Genomic DNA, 23,014 nt, shown 5'->3' on the forward strand with positions numbered 1-23,014 from the left:
TGATGATGTCACTTTCGTGAATATCAGTTTGAAAATATGTGCGAGTGTGTGGTTGGAAATATTCTTGAAAAAACTTTCTCAGGTAGACCTTTCCCTGAAAAATGCAGCCTTTTAAAAAGGCAATGTTGACTTTAGAGTGTGTAGTGGGGCTTCGATCGCTTATATTTTAAAAACATTTTTGCCGCTGGGGTTATGAATGTGTTCACCACTTGCCACTGCCATCCAGCAAACTATTGTTTCACTTACACTTGTCAATGGACTAATTTAAAAAAAAAGTCAAATGATGGATTATTAGTACAATATATACATTTGACTGTTCTCTTCCCATATAAACTGTTTTAGTAGTTGATTATTTCCTGCTTATTTGATTGGACAGGTAGCAGTGTCGATGCAGCAAACGCCACCTGCAATTGCTCCTGCACCCATGCCCCAGCAATCTGGCACGACAACGATAACAACTATGTCAACATTACATCAGCCACTGCAGCCCCCAATTCCACCTCCGACACCTCAGCCTCTGGCACAGCACCCAGGTGTCCCACCGTCGCAGATGCAACAAGTCAGCGAATGGGGGCATGGAAGGGTAAGTCATGTTTTTATTGTCAGTGTTATTGTTAATGTGGAAACCAAATGTATGTTTATTTATTTATTTTTTGCTGACATAATCTTGCTGTGTACTTATGGTCTCATTTATGCATGAAACCTACATAGCAGGGATTGGTCTTTCAGATTAGGTTCTCTCTCATTGTCTTCTCCTTTGAGGGTTTGGTTCAAAGGATGTGGTAGATCAATGATAAGGTTGCTAACTTTTCACTCTGGAAACAGTAAAAGTAGTTAGTGGGACGTAAAGTAAATAACATTATTTAGCTTTTCATCAAGATTCCAATCCTGACCAGTAAGGGGATTTTGGAAATTAAGTTATACTCCTACGGCTCAGGATCCTTGTAAAACTGTTGCCATAACTTACAATAACTAGATTATTAGTCTATAAAGCTGCAGTCTTCCGAGGTTGCTGTGGTTAATGTTCAGCTATGGGGTTGAGTAATGGTTTAGAGAGCTCCCTCTCTCCACAACTCTTACTCCATCTGGTGGAGAGACATTTGTGAAGTGTAAACATTTCTACTACTTACATTAATTCATTACGACTAGAGTTTGGAAGTTTATGACCTAAAACAGTATAAAATATGCAAGCATATATGCCCTAAAAACTAGTAAAATATGACCTAAAAAGGATATGACTTCAGCATTTTAGGGATGGAGAGCAAGTATTAAGAGTACTACTAACATTGAACGTGCCAAAAAGTTATTAGCGATAATATAAGCAGACACATTTAATTATGCAAACTGACAGAGCAACTGTAGGTTAGTTAAAACTTTATACATTCATCCATTAACTTATCCTTGAGCCACAGTTCTCACTCTCATCTCGTAAAGGACCAAGAAAATGAAGTACAGTGAAACCTCGCAATGCGAGTAACTTGGTCTACGAGTGTTTTGCAAGACGAGCAAACATTTTAAATAAATTGTAACTTGATAAGCGAGTGATGTTCCGCAATACGAGCGTCACATGTGCCTAGGTTTTCCCCTCCCCTGTGCCTTTGTTGAATGGATGAACGAGGTCTTTGGTCCTGTAGCAAAGAAATAACTTTCAGAAAATAATCTGCCGCTCAAAGTCTTGCTGGTCATAGACAATGCTCCTGCTCATCCTCCAGGCCCTGAGGCCTTGAGGACGACTTACTGGAGGAATTCAATTTCGTTAAGATTAAGTTCCTTCCTCCCAACACTACTCCAGCCTGTGGATCAGCAAGTCATTTCGAACTTCAAGAAGCTATACACCAAAGCACTGTTTCAGCGATGCTTCAAAGAGACCGAAGAAACAAACCTTATCATCTGAGAGTTTGGGAGAAATCATTTTCCCATCGTGAACTGCTTGAAGATTATCGATAAAGCCTGGGATGGAGTCGCCAAGAGAACTCTCACTTCCGCTTGTCGAAAGCTGTGGCCTGACTTGTGTTCTTGGACGTGACATTGAGGGGATTGTTGGTGAAAATGAGCCGCCGATTGTCAATGAAATTGTGTCCTGAGGGAAGACTATGGGGTTGGAGCTGAATGACGTGGACATTCGAGAGCTGGTGGAAGAACATAGCCAGGATCTATCCACCAACGAACTGATGGACGTGCATTGCGAACAACAGGAGGAGATTATGGAGGAGATCTCGAGCGGGGAAGAGGAGGAGGAAAAGTCAATGGAATCTCTCACTTCAACTGTGATTCGGGAGAAGTGCAAAATGTGGGAAACGATGCAAAATTTTGTAGAAAAACACCAGTACAGCAGTACAAGTGATGAATCAGTTCAATGATAATGCAATGTCACATTTTCATGAAATCCTCAAAAAGAGGCAAAAGCAACAGTCATTGGACAGGTTCCTCATTAAAGTTGTATGAAAAGGAAACAATTCCATTGTGCCAACAGAGAGCAGTGATTCCGTTAATGAAATTCGTGCTACATAGTAACTCTTCTCATGTCATCTCTTGTCTCCCTCACACCAACAATGGTTCTATTGTAAAGTGCAGTTTCATTTGTTTTAAGTTATATTTTGTTTCAGAAATGGTATGTGAATAAATATTTTTGTGTTGTGGACGAATCATCTGCATTTCAATTGTTTCTTATGGGAAATCTTGCTTTGATATAAGAGCGCTTTGGATTACAAGCATGTTGCTGGAACGAATCATGCTCGCAATCCAAGGTTCCATTGTATTAGCATGTTTTTTGGTATCTGTTGGCATACGTTCATACAGCATCATGTTCTCGGAATCACGTCTTTTAAACGTGCTACCTATCTTTTTCAGGAAAAGAAAGGATACAACTACTACAGTATTATGAAATCCTTCATTTGAAACTCAACGCAGATAACATGTACCGTGTTAAAAATGACGCCTCAATTTCAACAGATATGCTCAAAATATAACCAAATATGATCTTATACCACTAAAATGACCAAAATATGACCGAAACAAACAAAATGGCCAAAATATGCGTTAATATGCAACTTAAAATTGCTTTGAACGGGGTCAGGGACCTATCATTTGCAGTTATTTTTCAGATTTTAGGTAAAATGAGCTCAGGAAAGAAATATGACTTTTCCTTAACTTCCGAACCTTAATTATGACTAACTGACTGGGCGAGGTGGCCGTACGGTTAGGAGCCCGCAACTATGAACTTGCATCCGGGAGATAGTGGGTTCAAACCCCACTGTTGGCAGCTCTGAAGATGGTTTTCCGTGATTTCCCATTTTCACACCAGGCTGTACCTTAATTAAGGCCACGGTCTGTTCCTTCCCACTCCTAGGCCTTTCCTATCCCATCATCGCCATAAGACCTATCTCTTTCGGTGCGACATACAGCCAATTGTAATTATGACTGATTGAAAAATAAAACCCTAAGCGCTAGACCCCTGATGGGCCTTGGCCACTAAGTCCTACCAAGGGACCGCTGCTCAGCGTAAAGGTCTGCCGATGGAGTTATGCTTGTTCAGTGTGAAAAATCCTCTGTGCGCTTTCCTTGGCTTTCTAGACCGGACTTCATTTGATAAACAAAAACTGTATCGTTGCTTATATCTGCAATTTTCTGAAATATTGTTATATTGTTATGGTTGTATGAAACCTCTTGATCATTCTGTGGAGACCATGTAACAAAGTATACAATAGATAGAACTGCTTAAAATGAACCAAACCACATTCTCATATCTGATCATTACGACACTTGTCTACAGATACCTCGAAGTGCAAAATCATAACCTTAAGAAACAAAATTTTGTATTAATCAATGTGATCATTATCAAATGTAATTGACCCAATTCTCCCCTCCATGTTGCACCACATAAGATCTTTTTTCTCCTGTAAAAACAGCTTTTTGTTATGGTGCATGTGAAGTCTCCATTCTGAAGCAGTGATATATATTGTTATGATAATGTGTGATTTACAGAAACACGTAACCAACAAGAAATCTCATTCAAATATAGTATAAATACAGAATAAAAGAGAGAGTAGGAGTTGTTGGAGTGGGCAACTAAGGGGTTTTTTTTGCTTATGATTGACATAAGGAGAGAATGTTAAGAAAATGCAGAGTTGTATGGAATAGAAATATTTCTCATAGGGGCAGAGATCTGAGAAGGAGTTGATGTTCTGTGGTTAAACAGGGGAGAATTTACTGGAAAGTAGTTGAAAGACTTTGGCCATCAGTTTGTCACTCTCTGTAGCATGACTAGACATTGTAGAGAGCTTCCTAATAGATTTTACAGTAGGAGAGAACTCAGATTGTCAGTGTGTGTATGCTCTGGTGTAGGTTCAAGTCATCCAGCAGCCACTACAGAACCCTACCTATCTTCAGCAGTTATATAACACACAAGGCCAGCTTCTGATGCCAGGGAATCTTCAACTCCATCCTGCAGGGATGAATCCTTCTTCCATACATGTGAGTAAATGCTGCCATAATTATTACCTTGACAAATAATGTTACTGACATACTAGTAGAGCATTTAAAAATGGAGAGTGTAATTTTTAGTTTTTCCATACATACAGTATTTGTATTTGTGCTAGTTTCTTCTGGACCCTTGGGGTCATCTGGAATGCCATACATATGTTCTCTTTTATTATAAGTGTATATGTAATTGTTTCATTTTCTTTAACCCTTGTATGCAGTTTGCTTTAATTATCAGATTCTCCTTTTCTCCCCTATCTTATGCTTTTTGGAAATGGGTCTTACCTGACTGTGACAGAATGAGATTACTATGGTGTAAGCTATAGGATAAATTGAAAATTTTGCACTGGTCTGAATGGGATATTTGCTTCTATGATAGTACAACAAAAATCCCTGTTAAATTTATTTTTCTGTGAAGAAGTTTCTGATGTCTGTGTGAACATTGCTGATTCATTTTAGTTTTTCTTTCCACATTGGCTTTATGCAAAGCACCTTGTGTGTGTTGTGCAAGATAGCATTTTTCTCAATGGATACCTGAAAAAAAAAGTAGTTAAATTTTGATTGCAATTTATTCTGTTTTTTAATAGTGTTTTCTTTCAGACCACTTCAAAACTCATTTAAATATGCAGGCCTACTCGTTATTACTGGCTTTATCAAATTATTATTATTATTATTATTATTATTATTATTATTATTATTATTATTATTATTATTATTATGGTAATATTATTATTAAGAGAACATACATGAAGAATGAAACACCCTACAAGAAAATAGAAAACTCTCAAATTCTATGCGAAAAATAAGGATAAATTTTTACGGTCATCTTTTCAGAATGAACTCTAAGACATTAACCAAACAAATCTTTGACTTCTTCCGTAACTGCTAAACAAAACCCAGCTGGTTTAAAGAAATTGAAAAGGACTTAGTAGAATTAAAAATTACAGAAAATTCACTATTCAGTCAAACAGCTAAAGTAATAACTAAAAGATGAAAATATGAGTTTCCAAGATAAATCTGCATTAAAAGTCAAACCTACTGTATTATCTCGGAAGACCAGAGGAAACAAAGATGAGAAAGAATGAAGAAATACTGGGCACTAAGAAAAGAACACGCAAAGGAGTGATTGATTCAACGTACCCCACCAAAGAGGGTGAAATGAAAGAATAATGATGATGATGATGATGATGATGATGATGATTTACTAACGTCTTTATTGCAAGCTTGACAGAAAATAATACTATCATCTGATATTCAGTGTGAGGATCCTTGAAGCCGCTGTTGAATTAAAGAAGTTTTGGATGTCTTAATTTTTAGAATTTTCAGTATAGTTTGTTTCACTAGTGAGTACACTTCAAGACTGGAAGGAAAGGTAAAGTGAAGTAGGGGGCCGAGAGTGGAATTCTGGTGTAAGGTAGAGTTTTACAAGTTGGTGTTGAAAGAAGGAATGCTGCTAACAATGAGGTTGGAGAGACAGGTTAACTGTACTGGCTTAGCAGTATAGGTCTATTTCAGAATATGTGAAGTCACTTATTCGAGAGTGCAGACCTAATGGTACAGCAGTGACTTGGTGCCAAGGTGAAAGGGATACATACCAAAAGAGCAGGAACTAATTGTGAAGATAACACAGCAGATATAGAGGCAAAATTTGTCATAAAACAAACTTCTGAAATCGGGGAATACTAATTGAAATATTCTTCATATTTGTAATACATATTTATAAACACCACAGTCATACAGTCCATTCCTTCATTTTTTACACAGCAAACTGGAAGGTTCCAAGTAAACTCTTGTGGAAAACATTAAAAAAGCCATTTATAGCCAAAAATGCACAATATGGGCAAATATAGTTATTTTTAGGTACTAATAAAAGCCCTTATTTTAGGTCAAAATATGTACAAAAGATGTAAATACAAAAGCACAACCTAATATGTACTACGGAAAAATTAGGCTTTTTGCCTAAAATCTGCTGTCTTTGTGATCACCCTTGCAATTTGTGAACATGTGGAACAGATATAGTTAAATCATATTCTTCCAAATAAATATACATATACACTTTCATTTTTTCATTCGCCAGCAAAGAGGAAAGGCAATCAAGTGTCTTGTTTCAAGAGCAAGAATTCCTACTGTAATTTTGGCTGTTTTATTGTTCAGGAAAGTCTGTGAAAAATTTCCAAATCAAAATGACTTATTTCAGCCCTTCTTGTAATGCCCAGCTTTTCTCCATTTCAGTGTTGTAATTGAAGATAGGGAGTGGGATATTTATAAAAAGATATACGTTTAAGTTTGTTATGGAATATGACTCCATATAAAAAATCTGCTTGACCTGATTCCAATCATGGGTTACTTATGGAAGTCATGAAAGCACAATAGTATGGAATTATACCAGTGGATGATTTCTGTCTGAGAAAAGCATTACTTTATAGCATGAATCCCATGTCCTTCTTCACCTGCATAAGTTTGTTTTACCAATGAGGATATCAAGTGAAGTGTTTGGGTAAATTGCTGAGGTACGAAGGGGTAACTGCATCACATTTTCTCATAACTTTTGGTGATATTCAAATAAGTTTATACAAAATTGCTTTATTAATAAATAATAATTATGTTAGCACAGTTCTCAAGGCAGACATTTTGCAGTTTAGATTTGAGCATAATTGCATCAGTATTTTCCTTGGAAATGAAGGCGCACGCCATTTGGTTGTTCTTTTGTATGAAGTTTCTGTCATATAAATCTTCTGTTATATTTCCTGTCATGTCTAGCTTTCTTCATGTTCTGGGTCTTATTATCATATAGATAATTAGATTATTATCATAGATCTCTTTCCTTCTAACTTTAATTCTTTATTTTTCTCTTCTCTTTTCTCTTCTGCAAGCCATAAATGTGTATACAGTACATATTTTGTTTTCTGAAGTCTCTTTCCATATACATGTTGCTGTTGGCAGTCATCAAGAACATTTTCATGATTTTCCTTCTATCCAGTGAGTGCACATCCTTAGAATATAGAATTTGAATAATGGTTTGTGTGAAAGAAATGTTATAAATCTCCTGTGAAGGGCCAAACTGTCAAAAATGATGATCAAGGAGAAACGTTGTTAACAACTCAGCATTTGAAATTGTGTCCATAATATCTCTTATTATTGCTATCCTTTTACTTTCTGACTCTGTACCATCAGTAAGTAACGTTTCACATTCATCCGTCCCTGATCTTTATTAACAAATCTGTCCCTGAGATGCTCAAACATATTGTTTACTACTATAGGAGTATTGTTATCACTCATCTCGTATATCAGAGTTCCTACAAAATAATTTTATGACAGCACAAGTATCCACACTCCAGACAACAACCACGATGAACAAATGTATACAGTTTGGCTCTGACAGGATATCTTTTTGTTTGTTTGTAGTATTGTTGACACTGTTTGCATGGACTGCGTAATAATAACTCTTGTACTCGGTAACTATGTGGTCTAATGCTGTTGCTTTCACGGCTAACAATAGACAACTCCATCAAGTGCTGCTCAGCTTTCTTATAGTCATTTGACTAACTCAGTTGTTCAGGATATACCCAAACTATTTTAAAAGAGAACTCACGAAGTGCAATGATGATATTAATAGTTGCATTCTGTTGGACCAGTGTAGTGGACTGTTGCCCTACATCGTAGTTTCCATTGTAGTAAACTGCATTGGTGAACAGGCATAGGAATCCTATTCTGTTCCTCACAACAGACTTTCCAAAGACCGGTGAGGGGTGCCAGGATGGAAAATGTTTGACATCATTTCAAGAGTCTGAATGCACAGAAATCCCTGAAGCCTGACATCAGGACTTATGACCAGAATGCCCTGAAATGAGATGGCACTGATCCCCATTTCCTGTTCCATCTTTTGATAAAAGCAGAGGGATGTTCTGGCAGTATGTTTTGATACTGTATCCATGTGAATGTGCACTGTGGAGTGTCCTCTCCATACCAGCAAAGGTTGTCTGTGCTGTATGTGGGGGTCCTAATGGATACTTGAAAGTAGCTGGCATTCACCTTTACATTTTCCCATATGATGGCCATGGTTGTTAAGGCATCAAATGCACATGGTCCAACACTGTGGGTACCTAGTTTGAGTCCTATTGGTGGAAAAAAAGTTTTGCAATCAGAATATTGGCTGGCAGGGTAGGAGAGGTTGGTGGTATACAATTTCTAATCACTAGATTGTATATCAAAAGCCTGGATTCATTTCCAAACCTCTCCACAATGTTTATATGGAGTCAGGCCATATGGCGTTGTTGGTGGTCATTCATCCATTGGATGGGGATGTTAAACTTTGAGCAGACCCTGTGGTGTTATTAGACAGGAGTAGACTATGTGCTGACGCTGGGTTTCACCATCTCGCTACCTACTGTCGGATTTTTTATTTTGAATACTCTAGTTTAGGTGTTAATTACAAATGAACCGACAGGCCTATTTCAAAGTGAGTTATAGCAATATTTTCCTTGTTTAATTCTGCATTAGAGCGTATAAGAAAAAATTGTTTTTTAAGTTCATTTATTATTTTTTATTTCTGATTTTAGTAAATATTGTCTGGGTTTTTTGATTCCTCTCTAGGAACTGCTCACAAAAAATATATACATAGAAAACTACTTGCCTGATGGTAATGAAATTTTTATATGTTACAGCCACATGTATTTATAGTTTAATACTGAAGTTACAATTTTTTTTCCAGCCATCCGAAAGAGTTCTTATAATTTTTCTTAAACAACTTTTTGTCAGCCCAGGATAAATGTACAACAGGAAACTTGTTTTTGTTTTGCAGCAGTTAGTCATGGTTATCAGAAACTACAACCACTGTAACCACTCAGTGTGATACTGAATTTATGAAGAGTAATATTGATGGAAAGTTGTATGAGTGCTGGAACGTGCGATTAACAGCAGGCGGGGTGGTGAAACCAGGTGCAGGATTGCCGCGTACACTCGCCCCCGGGCAGGTGTGAAATGGAATGCGGATGACCTCAATTTGTCCGCATGTTATTTTCAGTCCGCCTATGTTCTGCATATTAGCCACATCACTTCAAGATACCTCCGAGACCACCGTTGCAGGGGGTGAACTTGCAATGGTTTTGAGTACTATTTGTTTCCTTCAGTGTGAGGGGAAAATGTAGGGGACACAGGTTCCTTGTGTATCAGAAAGTGGCAGATTGTCTTGGATTATCAATGTCGTTAGGGAAGAGAGTAGGAGCTGCTTCAAAGGAGAATAATAGAAATATATTTTGTAGGTCAAGAAAGAAGCAGTATTTGAGGACAGGGCATTCAAAAATGCAACACAATGATTTTTCTTTGGACACAATATGAAGAAATATATGCAAATTTACATGAATAAGGCATTCCCCACAATTAAAAGCCTCCACCTGAAACTGTTGGAATATATGAGGGATTTTATTTAAAATTGTCCTTACTAACTAATAAAATAACTACACTACTATTCTACTTAGTGGTACAAAGGTAAGGAGTTACTACCACATCACTTCACTTCACTTGAATTCAGTGTACAGTCAGTCCAAAAGCTGTTAAGATTAGGTGAGATACACTGAAAATTCTATTAATTATTTTTGATATCGCCTTTTCATTCCACAATGGTGTACCACTGAGATTGTAATGAATTAGATGTCGTGTACAAATGTATATAATACCAAGTTATTGTTTGCATGATCATAACTGATTTCTTCAAATTATGTACAGAAAGGACTTTTTAGGACATAATATGAATAGGTTTAAGAGCTTCATGTTATTACTTGTTTACAATAATCTAGTAAGTTAAGTGACAGCTGTAATGGCTTGTTCAGACACAGCTATTTACATTATTGATATCATAAATTTATAACCTTCAAGATTTAGTCAAGAAATTCATGTCACAATTAATTAATTTTTTGAAGATCTTTTATGAATGTTCAACAAAGTTACGATTTGTTCTGAATGTGAAATTTTGTAACTGTTATGTCTCCATTCAAGTCCTGGGGTAAGTTTTAGTAGTGGACAATGACTGTTATCTTCCCATGCTTACTAAATTCATGTCTGATTTCTTTCTCTTTTTTCCTGTTGAGACGAATATAATTGTTCATAATCATTAGACATTGCCTGTGATGAGACTGGGAAGCCAAAGTTGCTTGGTTTGATTCCAGACCACATTGACTTTTGGTTGCTATCTTGAGTGTGGTTTACTTACTGGTCTCTCGTATTCATTGTTGGCAAAGATAAAATTAATTATCAATAGCAAACAAATTATTATGGCCGAGTTTCTTAGAAGCTCATTGTAATCTAAGTGTTTGTTGTTTTATTACAGTTTTCTGTCTGTCTCTCTCTTTCTCTCTTTTCCATGTCCTTTTTTTAAATTTTATGTTATTAAGAGAACAAAAGGCTGATATTAAATAATTACAATGATGAGTGTTGACTGTGCACGTCGTGTATCCCATAGTGTGTGTCTGTGTGCCTCTCCTTAGAGTCTGGGCAGCCTCGCAAGCTTTCAGTTTGCTACAAAAGCTGCAGGTGGTTCTTGCGGATCTCAGCTGGTGTCTGGTGCGAAGCTGGCGACTGGACACACACTCATGCCAGCCAATGCAGCACAGGTTACATGTCTCCCTCTCTCTCTCACTCTGCTTACTGGGTTCTGTGCTTCCTAATCTCTTTTGTTTTTCTCTCTTTTTTCTTTTTACACCTTCTGCATCTATGAGGCAGCATATTCATATGGTGGCTTATCCATAATCTATGAATTAGAAACTCAAATTATGTTTAATGGAAATTGGCGACAAATTTTCTGGCGCTTTTAACACATTTTCCTCCCTTTAATGTGATTATTATTATCTTGTTAATATTGTAACAATGATAATAATTACATCTTTGTTATCTGAAGAACAACAATGTAATATTTTCGGTGGAGTGACAAGGAAGGAGATATGTTTAGTGTGAAGTTTCTATCATCCTTCTGTTTCTTTTCTCTTCTTCATGTTTTCTGTCTTCGTATAATTTGTGTTTTATTTGTAGCCATGCTGTCTGCGAGAGAAAAGTCGGGAATCCTGCTTACTGATTTGGGTTAATGTGCTTGGTTGCTGTTGTGTCTGTGGGAAATGGGAACATGGATTTTCTCTCTGTTAGCACCCTAGGAGCCTGTGTACCTAGGCATATAGTGGAAATGGAACACTTGAAAATTTATTTTTGGTTACTGTTGCTGTTGACTTGTTCATCCAAATTTGATAATACAGCAGTAATGAGATATTATGATTGTGTGGATTTTGGATATCCATATTGAAGAAAATAGATGCAGCATTTTGATATGACCTCAATCACTTTATAAAATTATATATACGGTAGAAACTGGTTTATACATAATTCAAAGGGAACAATTTGAATTACTCATAGTGAAGTAATTGAGTATAAGTAATAGTTACTAGTAAGATATATTTTTTAGTGATTTTTAATTTGTAATCATTACCTTTTACCAAATACAATTTTACTCATAGTGTACCCTACTTATTGAAATAAAATTGTAATTGTTACATTCTAGTAATCGCTGCTTTCTAGTAACCAGTGAAGGCCTACATCATATCGAGAGTTTGGAAACTCTGGAGCCCTGGTGCTGGCAAGTTGCCACTATAAAGTCAAGGATGTATAGGGATGTTGTGATACAACATGCAACATATTTAGGTATCTATACTCGAGTCACAGAAATTCAATACTCTGTTTATATCAAACCTAACAGTATAGTTTGATGTTGACAGTATTGTGCAAGTAGTTTCGAACCTGGAGATAACAAAAGAGCAGTAACAAATTATCAGTCGATAATACCTCAAAATTCTCTTATTATACATGGCTGCATTGACACACATAAAATATTATAAACCAGCAGAACGTACACATTGTTCATGGAGTGATAGTTGATGATATTACTGACTTCTGTTTCTACTCAATATTAACAAGTTAGCTGTCATTTTAAGTCCCAGGTAACAAAATTAGTTTAGTTAAAAACTGAGTTATTTCCAAAGGGCTTTTTGTACATTTAATTGGTGGTCAGTCCACCTAACGCATGAAGCCCCCTGAACAGTGCTTGGCCAGCGGTTGCTCTGGAATGTGTGCTTTAACATAAAATGCATAATTTCTTGGATAACCATTAGAAAACGCATATGACTTTTTTTTGCTGGAAACAAAACTTTAAGACACAACAAAACTTTAAGACACATGCTGGGTTTTATTCTGTGATAGGACTAATCATTTGCCTATTATTTTGGAGTTAAGTGGATAAAATACATTCCAATGCTGGAAGTCATTAACTGAAATAAAAATGATGAGAAAAATAATAATTTTGAATGTCCTGAGGTATTGTGCTTAGTCTTGTTTTGTGATGATAGTCACCTAATGCGTCTACACCATCTGTAATAGACAATAGCCTGTTGGTGGTTAAAAAATCTATCTATGTATTTATACTAAACAACTAAACAGAATTAAGTAATATCTTTTTCCTTGCAAACTTTGGTATCATTCCAACCCCATACGACAGACGAATCACCATTAGCATCGTCATATGCCTTCACTCCACATGAGCACTGCCGAGAGGTTTGGAATTTAATCCAGGCTTTTGGCAAGCAATCTAGTGATTAGAAATTGTATACCACCACTTCCCCCTGCCCTGTCGGCCAACAATCTGATGGTGAAATTTTTTTCGACCAACAGGACTTACACTGGCTAACCACGATGTCAAACCATATAGACTTCATGTCTTAAAGATCATGGCCACCAAGCGGACTTTCTTCTTTACTTCTGTATTATTTAAAAATATAGTGTTTTGCAGTTGTAGTAATAACATTCTGGAGAAATTGATTTCTTAAAATATTGTTTTGTAATTGTAATGTGATAACATTGGAGAAGTTGATTTCTCAAAATAATCTCCCTCTTTATTACTGAGACTGTCAGCTTAACATATGGCACTTACAGGTTTCAAGTCAGATGCTCCATGTAATTCTGAGAGTTTAAAATTTGGGCTGCTGACTGCTAAAGTATGCCCCATAAAGTAACAGTCATCAACATTGTTTGATATTACAAACTTCTTCAGTGATTTGATCAATTTGATATCAAGGCAACTTAAGAGTACAGCTGTTGGTTGTATATCATCTCTTGTGGGTGTGCAAATGTGATCTCATATTTTGGTAACACAGGGGATAGATACCTGTCGTGTTAATGTTTACTCCATCATGCTGCTGCTTTATCTGCCGGTTATTGAATATACACTGAAATAAACTACCTGTTTGTTGACTGTGTGAAATATGATGGAAAGATATGTGAAAACGGTGGAAATTAAAACTCATTCAATTTAATAACGCAGGAAAGCAAAAATGGCATCTGCCTAATGACTTCCTGGCTTTATGCATTCAGAAGAAAAGGAAGAGCAACTTATGAAAAGAAGAATATGTTATTAAGTTTTGGAGTAATGGCCCTGCTTGGAATTTGTAGTTCTTGATTTATGTTGTGTGGCCTCTGGAGACGCTTAGTGCGGGTCTCTCTAGTTGACGCCCATGTCTGACCTTCGCAGGATGATGAGTTAAGGAGAGGTTGAGACCCAGTGTCAGCACTTAGCCTTCTCCTGTCAAATAACAGCACGGGGGGTCTGCTTAAGGCTTAATACTTCCATCCGATAGACAAATCACCATCAGCCATGTCATGTGCTTTCACTTCATATAAATACTGTGAAGAGGTTTGGAATTGAACCCAGGCTTTTGGCATGCAATGTAATGATCTACCCTGCTGACCAAAATTCTGATGGTGAAATTTACTTCACCGAGCTGGATAGCTGCAGTCGTTTAAGTGCGGCCAGTATCCAGTATTCGGGAGATAGTAGGTTCGAACCCCACTGTCGGCAGCCCTGAAAATGGTTTTCCGTGGTTTCCCATTTTCACACCAGGCAAATGCTGGGGCTGTACCTTAATTAAGGCCATGGCCGCTTCCTACCCATTCCTAGCCCTTTCCTGCCCCATCGTCGCCATAAGACCTATCTGTGTCGGTGCGACGTAAAAAAAGAAATTTACTTCCACCGATGGGATTTGAATCGGACAACCATGTTGTCAGACCATTAAGACTTGATGCCTTAAAGATCATGACCACCGGGTGGGCTGTTTGTAATTTTGAAAAAGTATAGTTAATGACCTGTAAGGCCAATAAGCATGGCATGTAAATCAGTTTTACACCTTCTCCAAAGTATTCTTTCTGATAGGGATGGTTGGTTTTTATTTGCTGATTATAATAAATTGTGAAGTATAATTTAAAATAATTTTATAGATATAACCTGAATTGAATTGAATTAATTTAATCATCTTTTACTGAATGTTTGGGAGTGGCAGCTGTCTGACTGTTCTTGAAATATTTGAATAGGTTTGCAAAATTTGTCACTTGATTTGATCATGTTTGAAACATAATAATTTTAGTTCTTTTAATAAGTATGGTTGTTCTTTCCACAGCAGGTTTATTTTTCTTCTTGTACCTCCTTAAACCAAGTTCGCTGAGAGGAAGTTGATTCAGAATAATAACTATATTTGGTCTCAAAGATGCTAGTGACAAAATAGTGCCAAAGGGATATGTATGAATGAAAACTTGAAAAAATATTAAACTTTTCTAAAATACAAAAAATGATGATATGGCCTGTAAAATGGTAATTTTGATGATGATGATGAAAGGTTATCACTGTATTCAAAAAACATGTAGAATTTGGATTCTAGATACTGGGTTTTCCGCTCTGGTATCTCTGATGAAGACATGAGGACATAATTGTTTTTATTTTGGTACTGTGGCCATGTTTCTATTAATATCTTCTTCTTTTATAATGTATTCTGAATGTTACCTTTAGCCTTTGACAGCTTTTCCATTACGTGACAGATGAACAGTTCTTTTCTGTCCATATTTGCAAACTCAGGTCTTCAAGACAGAATCACTTGCAAACATTCAGTGATCTTCTCCACTGCAATCCTTCCCCCATGCATTAACAATTAGTGTGATTTGTACTGATGTACACTTTCATCTTAAATAAGACCTGAAATAGGTATGTAATAAGTAAAAAAGATGGCTTCAGTACATGTGTATAGCTTATTGTGATAATAGCCCAGGAAGAGTTTAGTTTAGAATCACAACACTGACATGAATTTGAGGTCCTGCAACAAGTTTAATGGCAGTGGACATCATTAATGTGTTAAGAAAACATACAACATAAGGAATCTTATATTAGTGTATCACCATGGCAATTTTTTTTAAGGCTAGGAGAGGATATTGAAGGTATAATTTTATTCTGTAAATTTTTGTTAATTGTTAATTGTGGTATGAGCACATACATACTCCACAGAATACACTTTTTCTATCATATTTGTGGGAAGTTCCTACTCGTGTATTTACAGATTGAAACTGTGTTCTTGTTGCTTACTTGCATGTGTAACTAAAGCAATATAATTTTCATTTTGCTTCTTGCTTCTCCAACTTAAATACAAGGTCTTTATTATATACCTAAACCTCTTCCACAGTATGCACATTCTGGACATTGGGGGGATATGTTTACTGAGAATCAGAGAATAGATACCAGTAATGATGTATTAAAACATTGAAAATAAAAATACAGTTCAGATTATTACCATGTATCATATGGTAAAAATACAATATTAAACTTCTTTTAAACAGGCAGCATATTGTAAAAATACATTCTTGCTCAGCTCATCTTAGCCTGATGTCAAGTCATATATAGAAAGACATGACTTGATTTGCTCATGTTTGTTCCTTTTCATTGCATAAGTTTGGTATCTGTAATTCTTACAAACATGCTCAAGATTATCTGTGATGTCAGAAAATCAGAACTATACACAGTTATTCAAAACCTACAACGTATTCGTGTCAAAATTTCTCAAAAAAATCTCAAGGAGGTGCTCCAGTGTCATATGTACAAACTATATCATTTTTGTTTTTTCTTGCTGTGGATTTATTGAAACCTTCTCAATCTCCATAGCAAATATAAATGGCCCTTTATGTTTTGTAAGCTGGTAATCCCATTGAAATATATGGTCTCCTCAGCTTTATGGCATAACAGAATGTTGTCTCGAACTTTCAGAATAACAGTGACGTATGCACAAACTCAACACCCATTTGCATTTCAACGTAATGTATGCAGTTTGTTATTTCAGTACCCAAAGCTGTTTATAATAAGTCTTGATGGAAATTATTTAAGGAAATTGATGCTTTTGTTTTCATCAGCTAAAACGTAACTTACACCAATTTTAGATAATATTTCTTAGTGCAGACCTGATGACTGCTATGATAATGAAAGTATGCAATTCCAGGAAGGAAGGATACTTACTCTTTGACCCATCTCTCTATTATCAACCTACAAAGTGATTGTGTCTTTCTTCACCTGTTTTAAATAAATATACAGACAAACATAATGGCTTCTCTGATAATGAAAACACCAAATTTAAGAAGGAATATTTCTTCTTCTTCTTCTCTTCTCCTCCTATGAAGGGATTTTGTTTTTCTCGTCTAAGGGAGTTTTTCTCTCGGTCAGTCTTCTCAGAGTTTTGTTAGTGGTAAAATAAATTTTAGTATCTTGTTACTATAGTGCAATAATACTGTGATGGGTGATAACTGTAATGAATTGCTGCAGGAGCATCCTAGTAGTTCTAGGAAACATCCTGTAACCAAAACAAACTGGACAATAAATGTACAAAAAATGTGCAAAATGCCGGTAAACAGCACTTTGGTATGAAAACTAACAAAATGGAACACCAAAAATTGTTACTCTTTCTTGCTTTCAAAAAGTGAGTTAGGATATTCTGGGAAATTGGAGATAGAACTGCTAAATAATTCTATAAACAATCTAATGAATGGTGTTAATGTCAAAAGAACATGGGTGAAGAACAGACCTTCACAAAACTCAGATCTGTAGAATATAGAGTTGTTTACCATGGTGTCTTTTACATTATTTGTGCTGTTGCTTTTAGAAATATTTGTGGCCTAAGTGAAAGAAGATTGTGTGCTGTGCGTGATAAAGTTAGAGTATCAGATGTCTTAGATACTGACAAACATGGTTATCAAACATGTACCAGGAAAGTACCTAAACCTGTACAAGCGAAAGTAATTGAGGGTGTCAGTACCATTCTTGCTATCTCCACACACCGGAATATTGACGTACTAACCAGTTAGGGGTTCTGCTACCATAAATTCAACATCACCATGTAATTTTGTAGGTAATTAAAAACTACCACTATAATTTTACATTATTTATTGCTATTAGAATTTTTAAATTTATTACTTGACTTACTTGGCAATAGTAGTTAAAACTGTATGGTCAGATTTACCATTTACAATATTTCTATCCATAGCAGTTTATTATATAGCATATAGATCTTATTCTTTTTTGAAAGTGGTTGAATATTAATGTCATGCTTTCTCTCGTGCAACGGCAGATACGCCGTGTGGGGGAATTGTAGGATTCATAGCTTTTAAAGCCTCTATCTTGAAACAGGAATTTGGTGCATACATCACTGCTGTTCTTAGGTCCGACTCATTGGCTGAATGGTCAGCATTGAGGCCTTCGGTTCAGATGGTTCCGGGTTTGATTTCCGGTCAGGACGAGGATTTTAATCACGTCTGATTCTTTTGGCCTGGGGACTGGGTGTTTGTGTTTGTCCCAACACTTTCCTCTTCATATTCAGACAAGGCACTACACTACCAACCACCACAGGAATACACAATAGTAATTACATTCCTCCATATAGGGTTGACATCAGGAAGGGCATCCGGACATTAAAACATGGCCAAATCCACATGTGTGACACAGTTCACACCAAGACCCCACAGATGTGGGAAAAGAAGAAGAATAAAAATAATGAGGAGGATAAGTAGTAGTAGTAATAGTAGTAGTAGTCATTGCTGTTCTTAAGTTGATGCAGTAAAGAGGCTACATTAAAAATATCTTGTTGGAACCTACCATGTAGTTCTCCCAGTTTTGGTAGTTGCTGATAAAACAACCTTAGAATTAATATTTAATATTTGTATGCATTCATTGTTTCACAAAGATATCGATGCTATTATTCTTTCAATGCTCAACGAACTTCAGTTTTGATGATTTTCTGGGATATTAGGCGACATTTTAGAAGTTGTCTTTGTTTCAACGACACAATGGTACCTTTTGCCAAGACAAAATGACAAGGGCTTTTATAGTACCTGAATGCTATGTGGTAAACGCCACCATCGACTTCCCTCTCTCTGATAATGGTGTTCCAAAGACCTGCGCAGTGCATCCCTGTGCATTTATTCTTCTGTCATCTGGCAGCAAGTAATGATTGCCAAATTTTGCTAATCTGTAGGCCTTCCTCTTTCTTGTTGAAACATTTGTCATTTTAACCGTCTTAGTGCCGGCTACTTTAATGCGTGTTTGCTAAGATTGTCAGACAGAAAATGTCTATTATGCAGCACCTATCCTCACTTTTCAAGATATCTCATTGTAGTTTACATTTTCTTGTAGCTAAGTGATCCCTCTCTTCACTCATTATATTAACATCATGAAAATAATTCATACTGCTCAGTAAAAAATTTAAATTTGTTCCTGCCATTTTTGAAAAAATTCAAATTCAAGTTTGGATTTTGGTACATTCTAGTATTTTGATTGTACTCACCTAAATTTGGTATTCCTGTGCACATTGATGCATTGTTTACTAGTTGGTATAATATTAATGTTTTAAGAATAACAGTTCTTAAAAAAAAAATGATATTAAAAAACTGACTTGGTCTAGCATCAGAAGGAGGTGCACATTTAGGGCCAGGTGTCTCAAGGAATGCAGGAGAGGGTTGAAATTGTACGTTGTGATCGGACTGAATTTCACAGACATCGAAAATCTGGTCATCATCGTCATTACTGTCTCCGTCAACTCCATCATTATTCCCGTCATTATCATTATCGTCTGAATCAGAACATGCATCGAAAAATAAAAAAGGTTTACCCCAAACATGTAAGTAGATTTTATTTTTGCACGGACTTTTCAAACGCCCTTCGTTAAACAACAATACGTTTAGGGAGTAACAGCAAATTATCATAACATTCTCCCTTGCAATTCATAAGGTAAGACATAAAGCTCTCAACAATAAAAATCCACGTTCCCCGAGAGTACAAGATCATTAAGTAAAAGAGCTTAAAATGGGAGAAGAGGGAAGGGTTCACCGAGCTCATAAAATTAAAGCTAAGAGAAAAGGGGAGGTTACCATGGTTTCACACCAAACAACTACGATAAAATGGAAAGGCGTCCTGCAAAGAATAAAACATATTAAACTAGAAAATAAGAAAGCCAATGACAGCAATGTGAAACGAACAATAAATAAATTAGACACAAAAGGTATCACGGATCCAAGGGTCAGAACCACCCACACTCACACAGACCAGAGAGGTTAGGTCGCCGAATAAAGGGACGTATAAGAACATCAACCCACAACACACAACAAAATAAACAACCGCTCTTGAGCTCAGACAGAAAATATGGCACACAGCAATCTCATACACACACACATGAATCCGTGTCGCCTTCTGTTCTCAAATCAAACATAGCGGATCGGTAAAGGAAAATACCGAAAGAAGCGTGTAAAAGCAAAGTTAACACACAAATAAATTAGAAATGCATGTAATGAGAGAAGCCTTTTTAACCCAACCATGTTGAGCACAGAACGAAGCAACAATAAAACCAAGAGAAGATTAAAGGAAAATAAATACCTCAATTACATAGGCAATTAACATTTTCAAAAAGTCGAGATATGCATAAAGACATCTTGAATCTGTTAAAATATCTTTTATATGCCACAAAGGCGACTTGGAAATCCAATGCTTCCATCTTCTCAAGTCAGAACTTCCCACACAACCAACCAGAAAGATAACCCAACAAGACGGGGCAGAAAAGAAATGCTTTGAACTATGCTAACGCATGGGATGCCATCTACCGAAATAAGGAAAGATTACGTAGTAGTAACAACACATGATGAGAAAGATTAACAGTTCACAATAGATACAAGAGTTCGTTAGGAACGTGAAGACTTCAGAACAGGCAAATGTACCATAGAATGATATGGTGCGGTTGAACGTTCACCTTCATATTTTTCCCCATCGTGAAATGGATTCTTGCATGGTGAGATGCTGGAGAAACTTAAACAGTTTATCTTATCCATGTGGTCATGGGACAAAAATGTCATTGACATAGCAGTACCATCTGGTGGCCTTATCTAAAATTTTTCTCTAAATTTTCATGTTTGATGCTAAGCTTGGAGTATGAAGTATGAAATTAGTTTCTCATAGTGGTAAGAGTTCAGAAATTTTCCAATTTGTTCTCTTTGTAATTGATGAACATATTTGTATTTAATTTTTTGTTGTTTTGGAGGAACACAGTTATAATAATTGGTGCACCAAGACAGTCACCTTACACACAGCTATACATTTTTAATGTAACTGATGCCTGTGTACTGGCTAGTGGCTGAATTCAGTGATTGTTAAGTTACAAGATGGAGCCTATCAATGTGTTTCATATTTGTGGCAGGCAGGCTGGTTTGGGTATGTAATAAAGACACTATAGTTAAGTTTAATTTCTGGTAGCAAGAGGGAATGTTTAACGAAAGCAATTAACAGTTTCTCTGTGGTTGAGGTGTTTGCATGCTGTTCAACTTTATGATTAAGTTACATTTTAAGTATTTATTCCTCGCAATACTGCTTACCTGCAACTTGATTATCCACTATGGAAATACGTGATATTGTTTGGTTATCGGAAGTCTATGTTATTTATTTTATGATAAAGGAAGGAAGCTTCATGAAGAAACTGGGAGGAAGGTAATAAATTGAATTGCACACTATTGGCTACACTACATGTCTTAGAATTCATATTCCAGGTAAAATTCTGTTTGATTTCCATTAGAAATTCTCTCTCATTTTTGTATTTATTGTTTATAGAAATAACTCTCATAGCTTTTATATTAACCTCAAACATGATTTACATAATAGATATCTTCTGTTGAAATTACTATGCAGCCTTGCAGTTCTGTTGTTGGTGGTGAATCTGAGTCAATGAATGTTTGGTGAATAATGTTAGTGTTTGCTTGAAATCTCGGTGGAAAGATCAGTGTAACTGCCATCAGCTAATTTCCCTAGAGCAAATATGCATAATTACAAGACAATTTTTGCCATGATTTGAAGGAGAGCATCAAAGATAATGAATAGTGGGTGTATTACAAAGAAAAAAAAAATCTCTTCAGAGAGTAACTGATGGTTGTAGATAGGTTGAATTCATCTACATATCAAGTGATGTTTATGTAACTCTCAAACAGATGTGAATACATAATCTGTGAAATGAGCATCCATACAGCCAACCACATATCAGCTTCGAATTAAAATTGAGCTTGAGAGAGAGTTGAGGACAAGATTTTCTCTTTAGTGTCCACTTTCCCTTGTTATTTTCATTCTAGTAATTCTGTATACTCATTCATTTATTACTGACCTAGAAGTGTCCAGTTCAGCTTAGTGCTTGCTGGGTTTTTGTTCCTCAACCATTTACTTAACATTGCTGGTTTAGAAATTGTTTAATTGTTTTAGATGATGTGTTTGTTCTCTCAGTATTACTTTCCATATTCTCAGCGTTGCCTATATCCTGCTTATGACACAAAGATAACTTTCAGAAAGTCTATGTTAAATAAAACTACTTTATGAATGATTCTCATGAATCTCACTTAGGCTGATTTTGGGTGGTGGACATGATAACCAAGTGATAGCAAGGCACCCATGGTTCAAATCCTTGCCAGTGCATGAAAGATTTTTGAAACTAAAGCCACATCCATATGGTTCAGTTTCCATATACAACTATAGATCTCATGGCTGATAAATTGCTAGATCATCAGTTATGTAAAACTGCTGGCTGTTTTATTTTCTAACCTAGGTAGCTTGCAGTGGTGGCCAGTGACTTGAAATGCAGGGGATTGCACATTTTCAGTTACAATAATTTACACTAGAGACTTCCCACTTTCAAAAACTGCTCAAAAATTACTACTATGCTAAGTGGTGGTCAAGCTAGGATGCCCTTTGAATTGACAAAATAATATTTTAAATATGCTATTATTCAAAACTTAAACATCTGACTAGTTGGAAGAAAAAGTCCATTCTCCCATCCATACAGGCGGCAGATTTATCAAAATGTAAAGAAAACAAAACGGAGCATTCTCAACATCACAACTGCACAACCAATTACATTTTTGAGTCAGCATTAAAAATTATATTAAAAATTCTCTGTAAAAGTTGATTAGTTGGCATTGGTCTTTCAAGCCTTTATTTTATCCTCTAATGGCCTTGATGAAAGTTGTTGTGATGCACAGCAGTCATCAGAGTTGTCTCTGTTCACTTGTAATAAACTTTTCTATTACAATACACAAGGAACAAGATGAGAGAAATAGCAAATTATTTTACTGCCTGAAAGAATGATGTACAGTGTTATAATATTGAAAAAACAGTTGAAGT

The 23,014-nt window shown here is 36.1% G+C and overlaps 1 protein-coding gene across 1 annotated transcript in view; it reads left to right on the forward strand.

The window, feature by feature from the left end:
* The first annotated feature begins 298 nt into the window (after window positions 1-298).
* The window catches only part of LOC136875924 (polyhomeotic-proximal chromatin protein), a 96,751-nt gene continuing 74,035 nt past the window's right edge, over window positions 299-23,014 (forward strand). Inside the window, exons 1-2 of the mRNA XM_068228257.1 lie at window positions 299-583; window positions 4,345-4,473. Coding sequence (XP_068084358.1) covers window positions 389-583; window positions 4,345-4,473 — 324 coding nt within the window. The 5' untranslated portion in view covers window positions 299-388. The remainder of the gene's footprint in view (window positions 584-4,344; window positions 4,474-23,014) is intronic.

Source organism: Anabrus simplex, chromosome 6, assembly GCF_040414725.1.
Source record: "Anabrus simplex isolate iqAnaSimp1 chromosome 6, ASM4041472v1, whole genome shotgun sequence".
Lineage (NCBI taxonomy): Eukaryota > Metazoa > Arthropoda > Insecta > Orthoptera > Tettigoniidae > Anabrus > Anabrus simplex.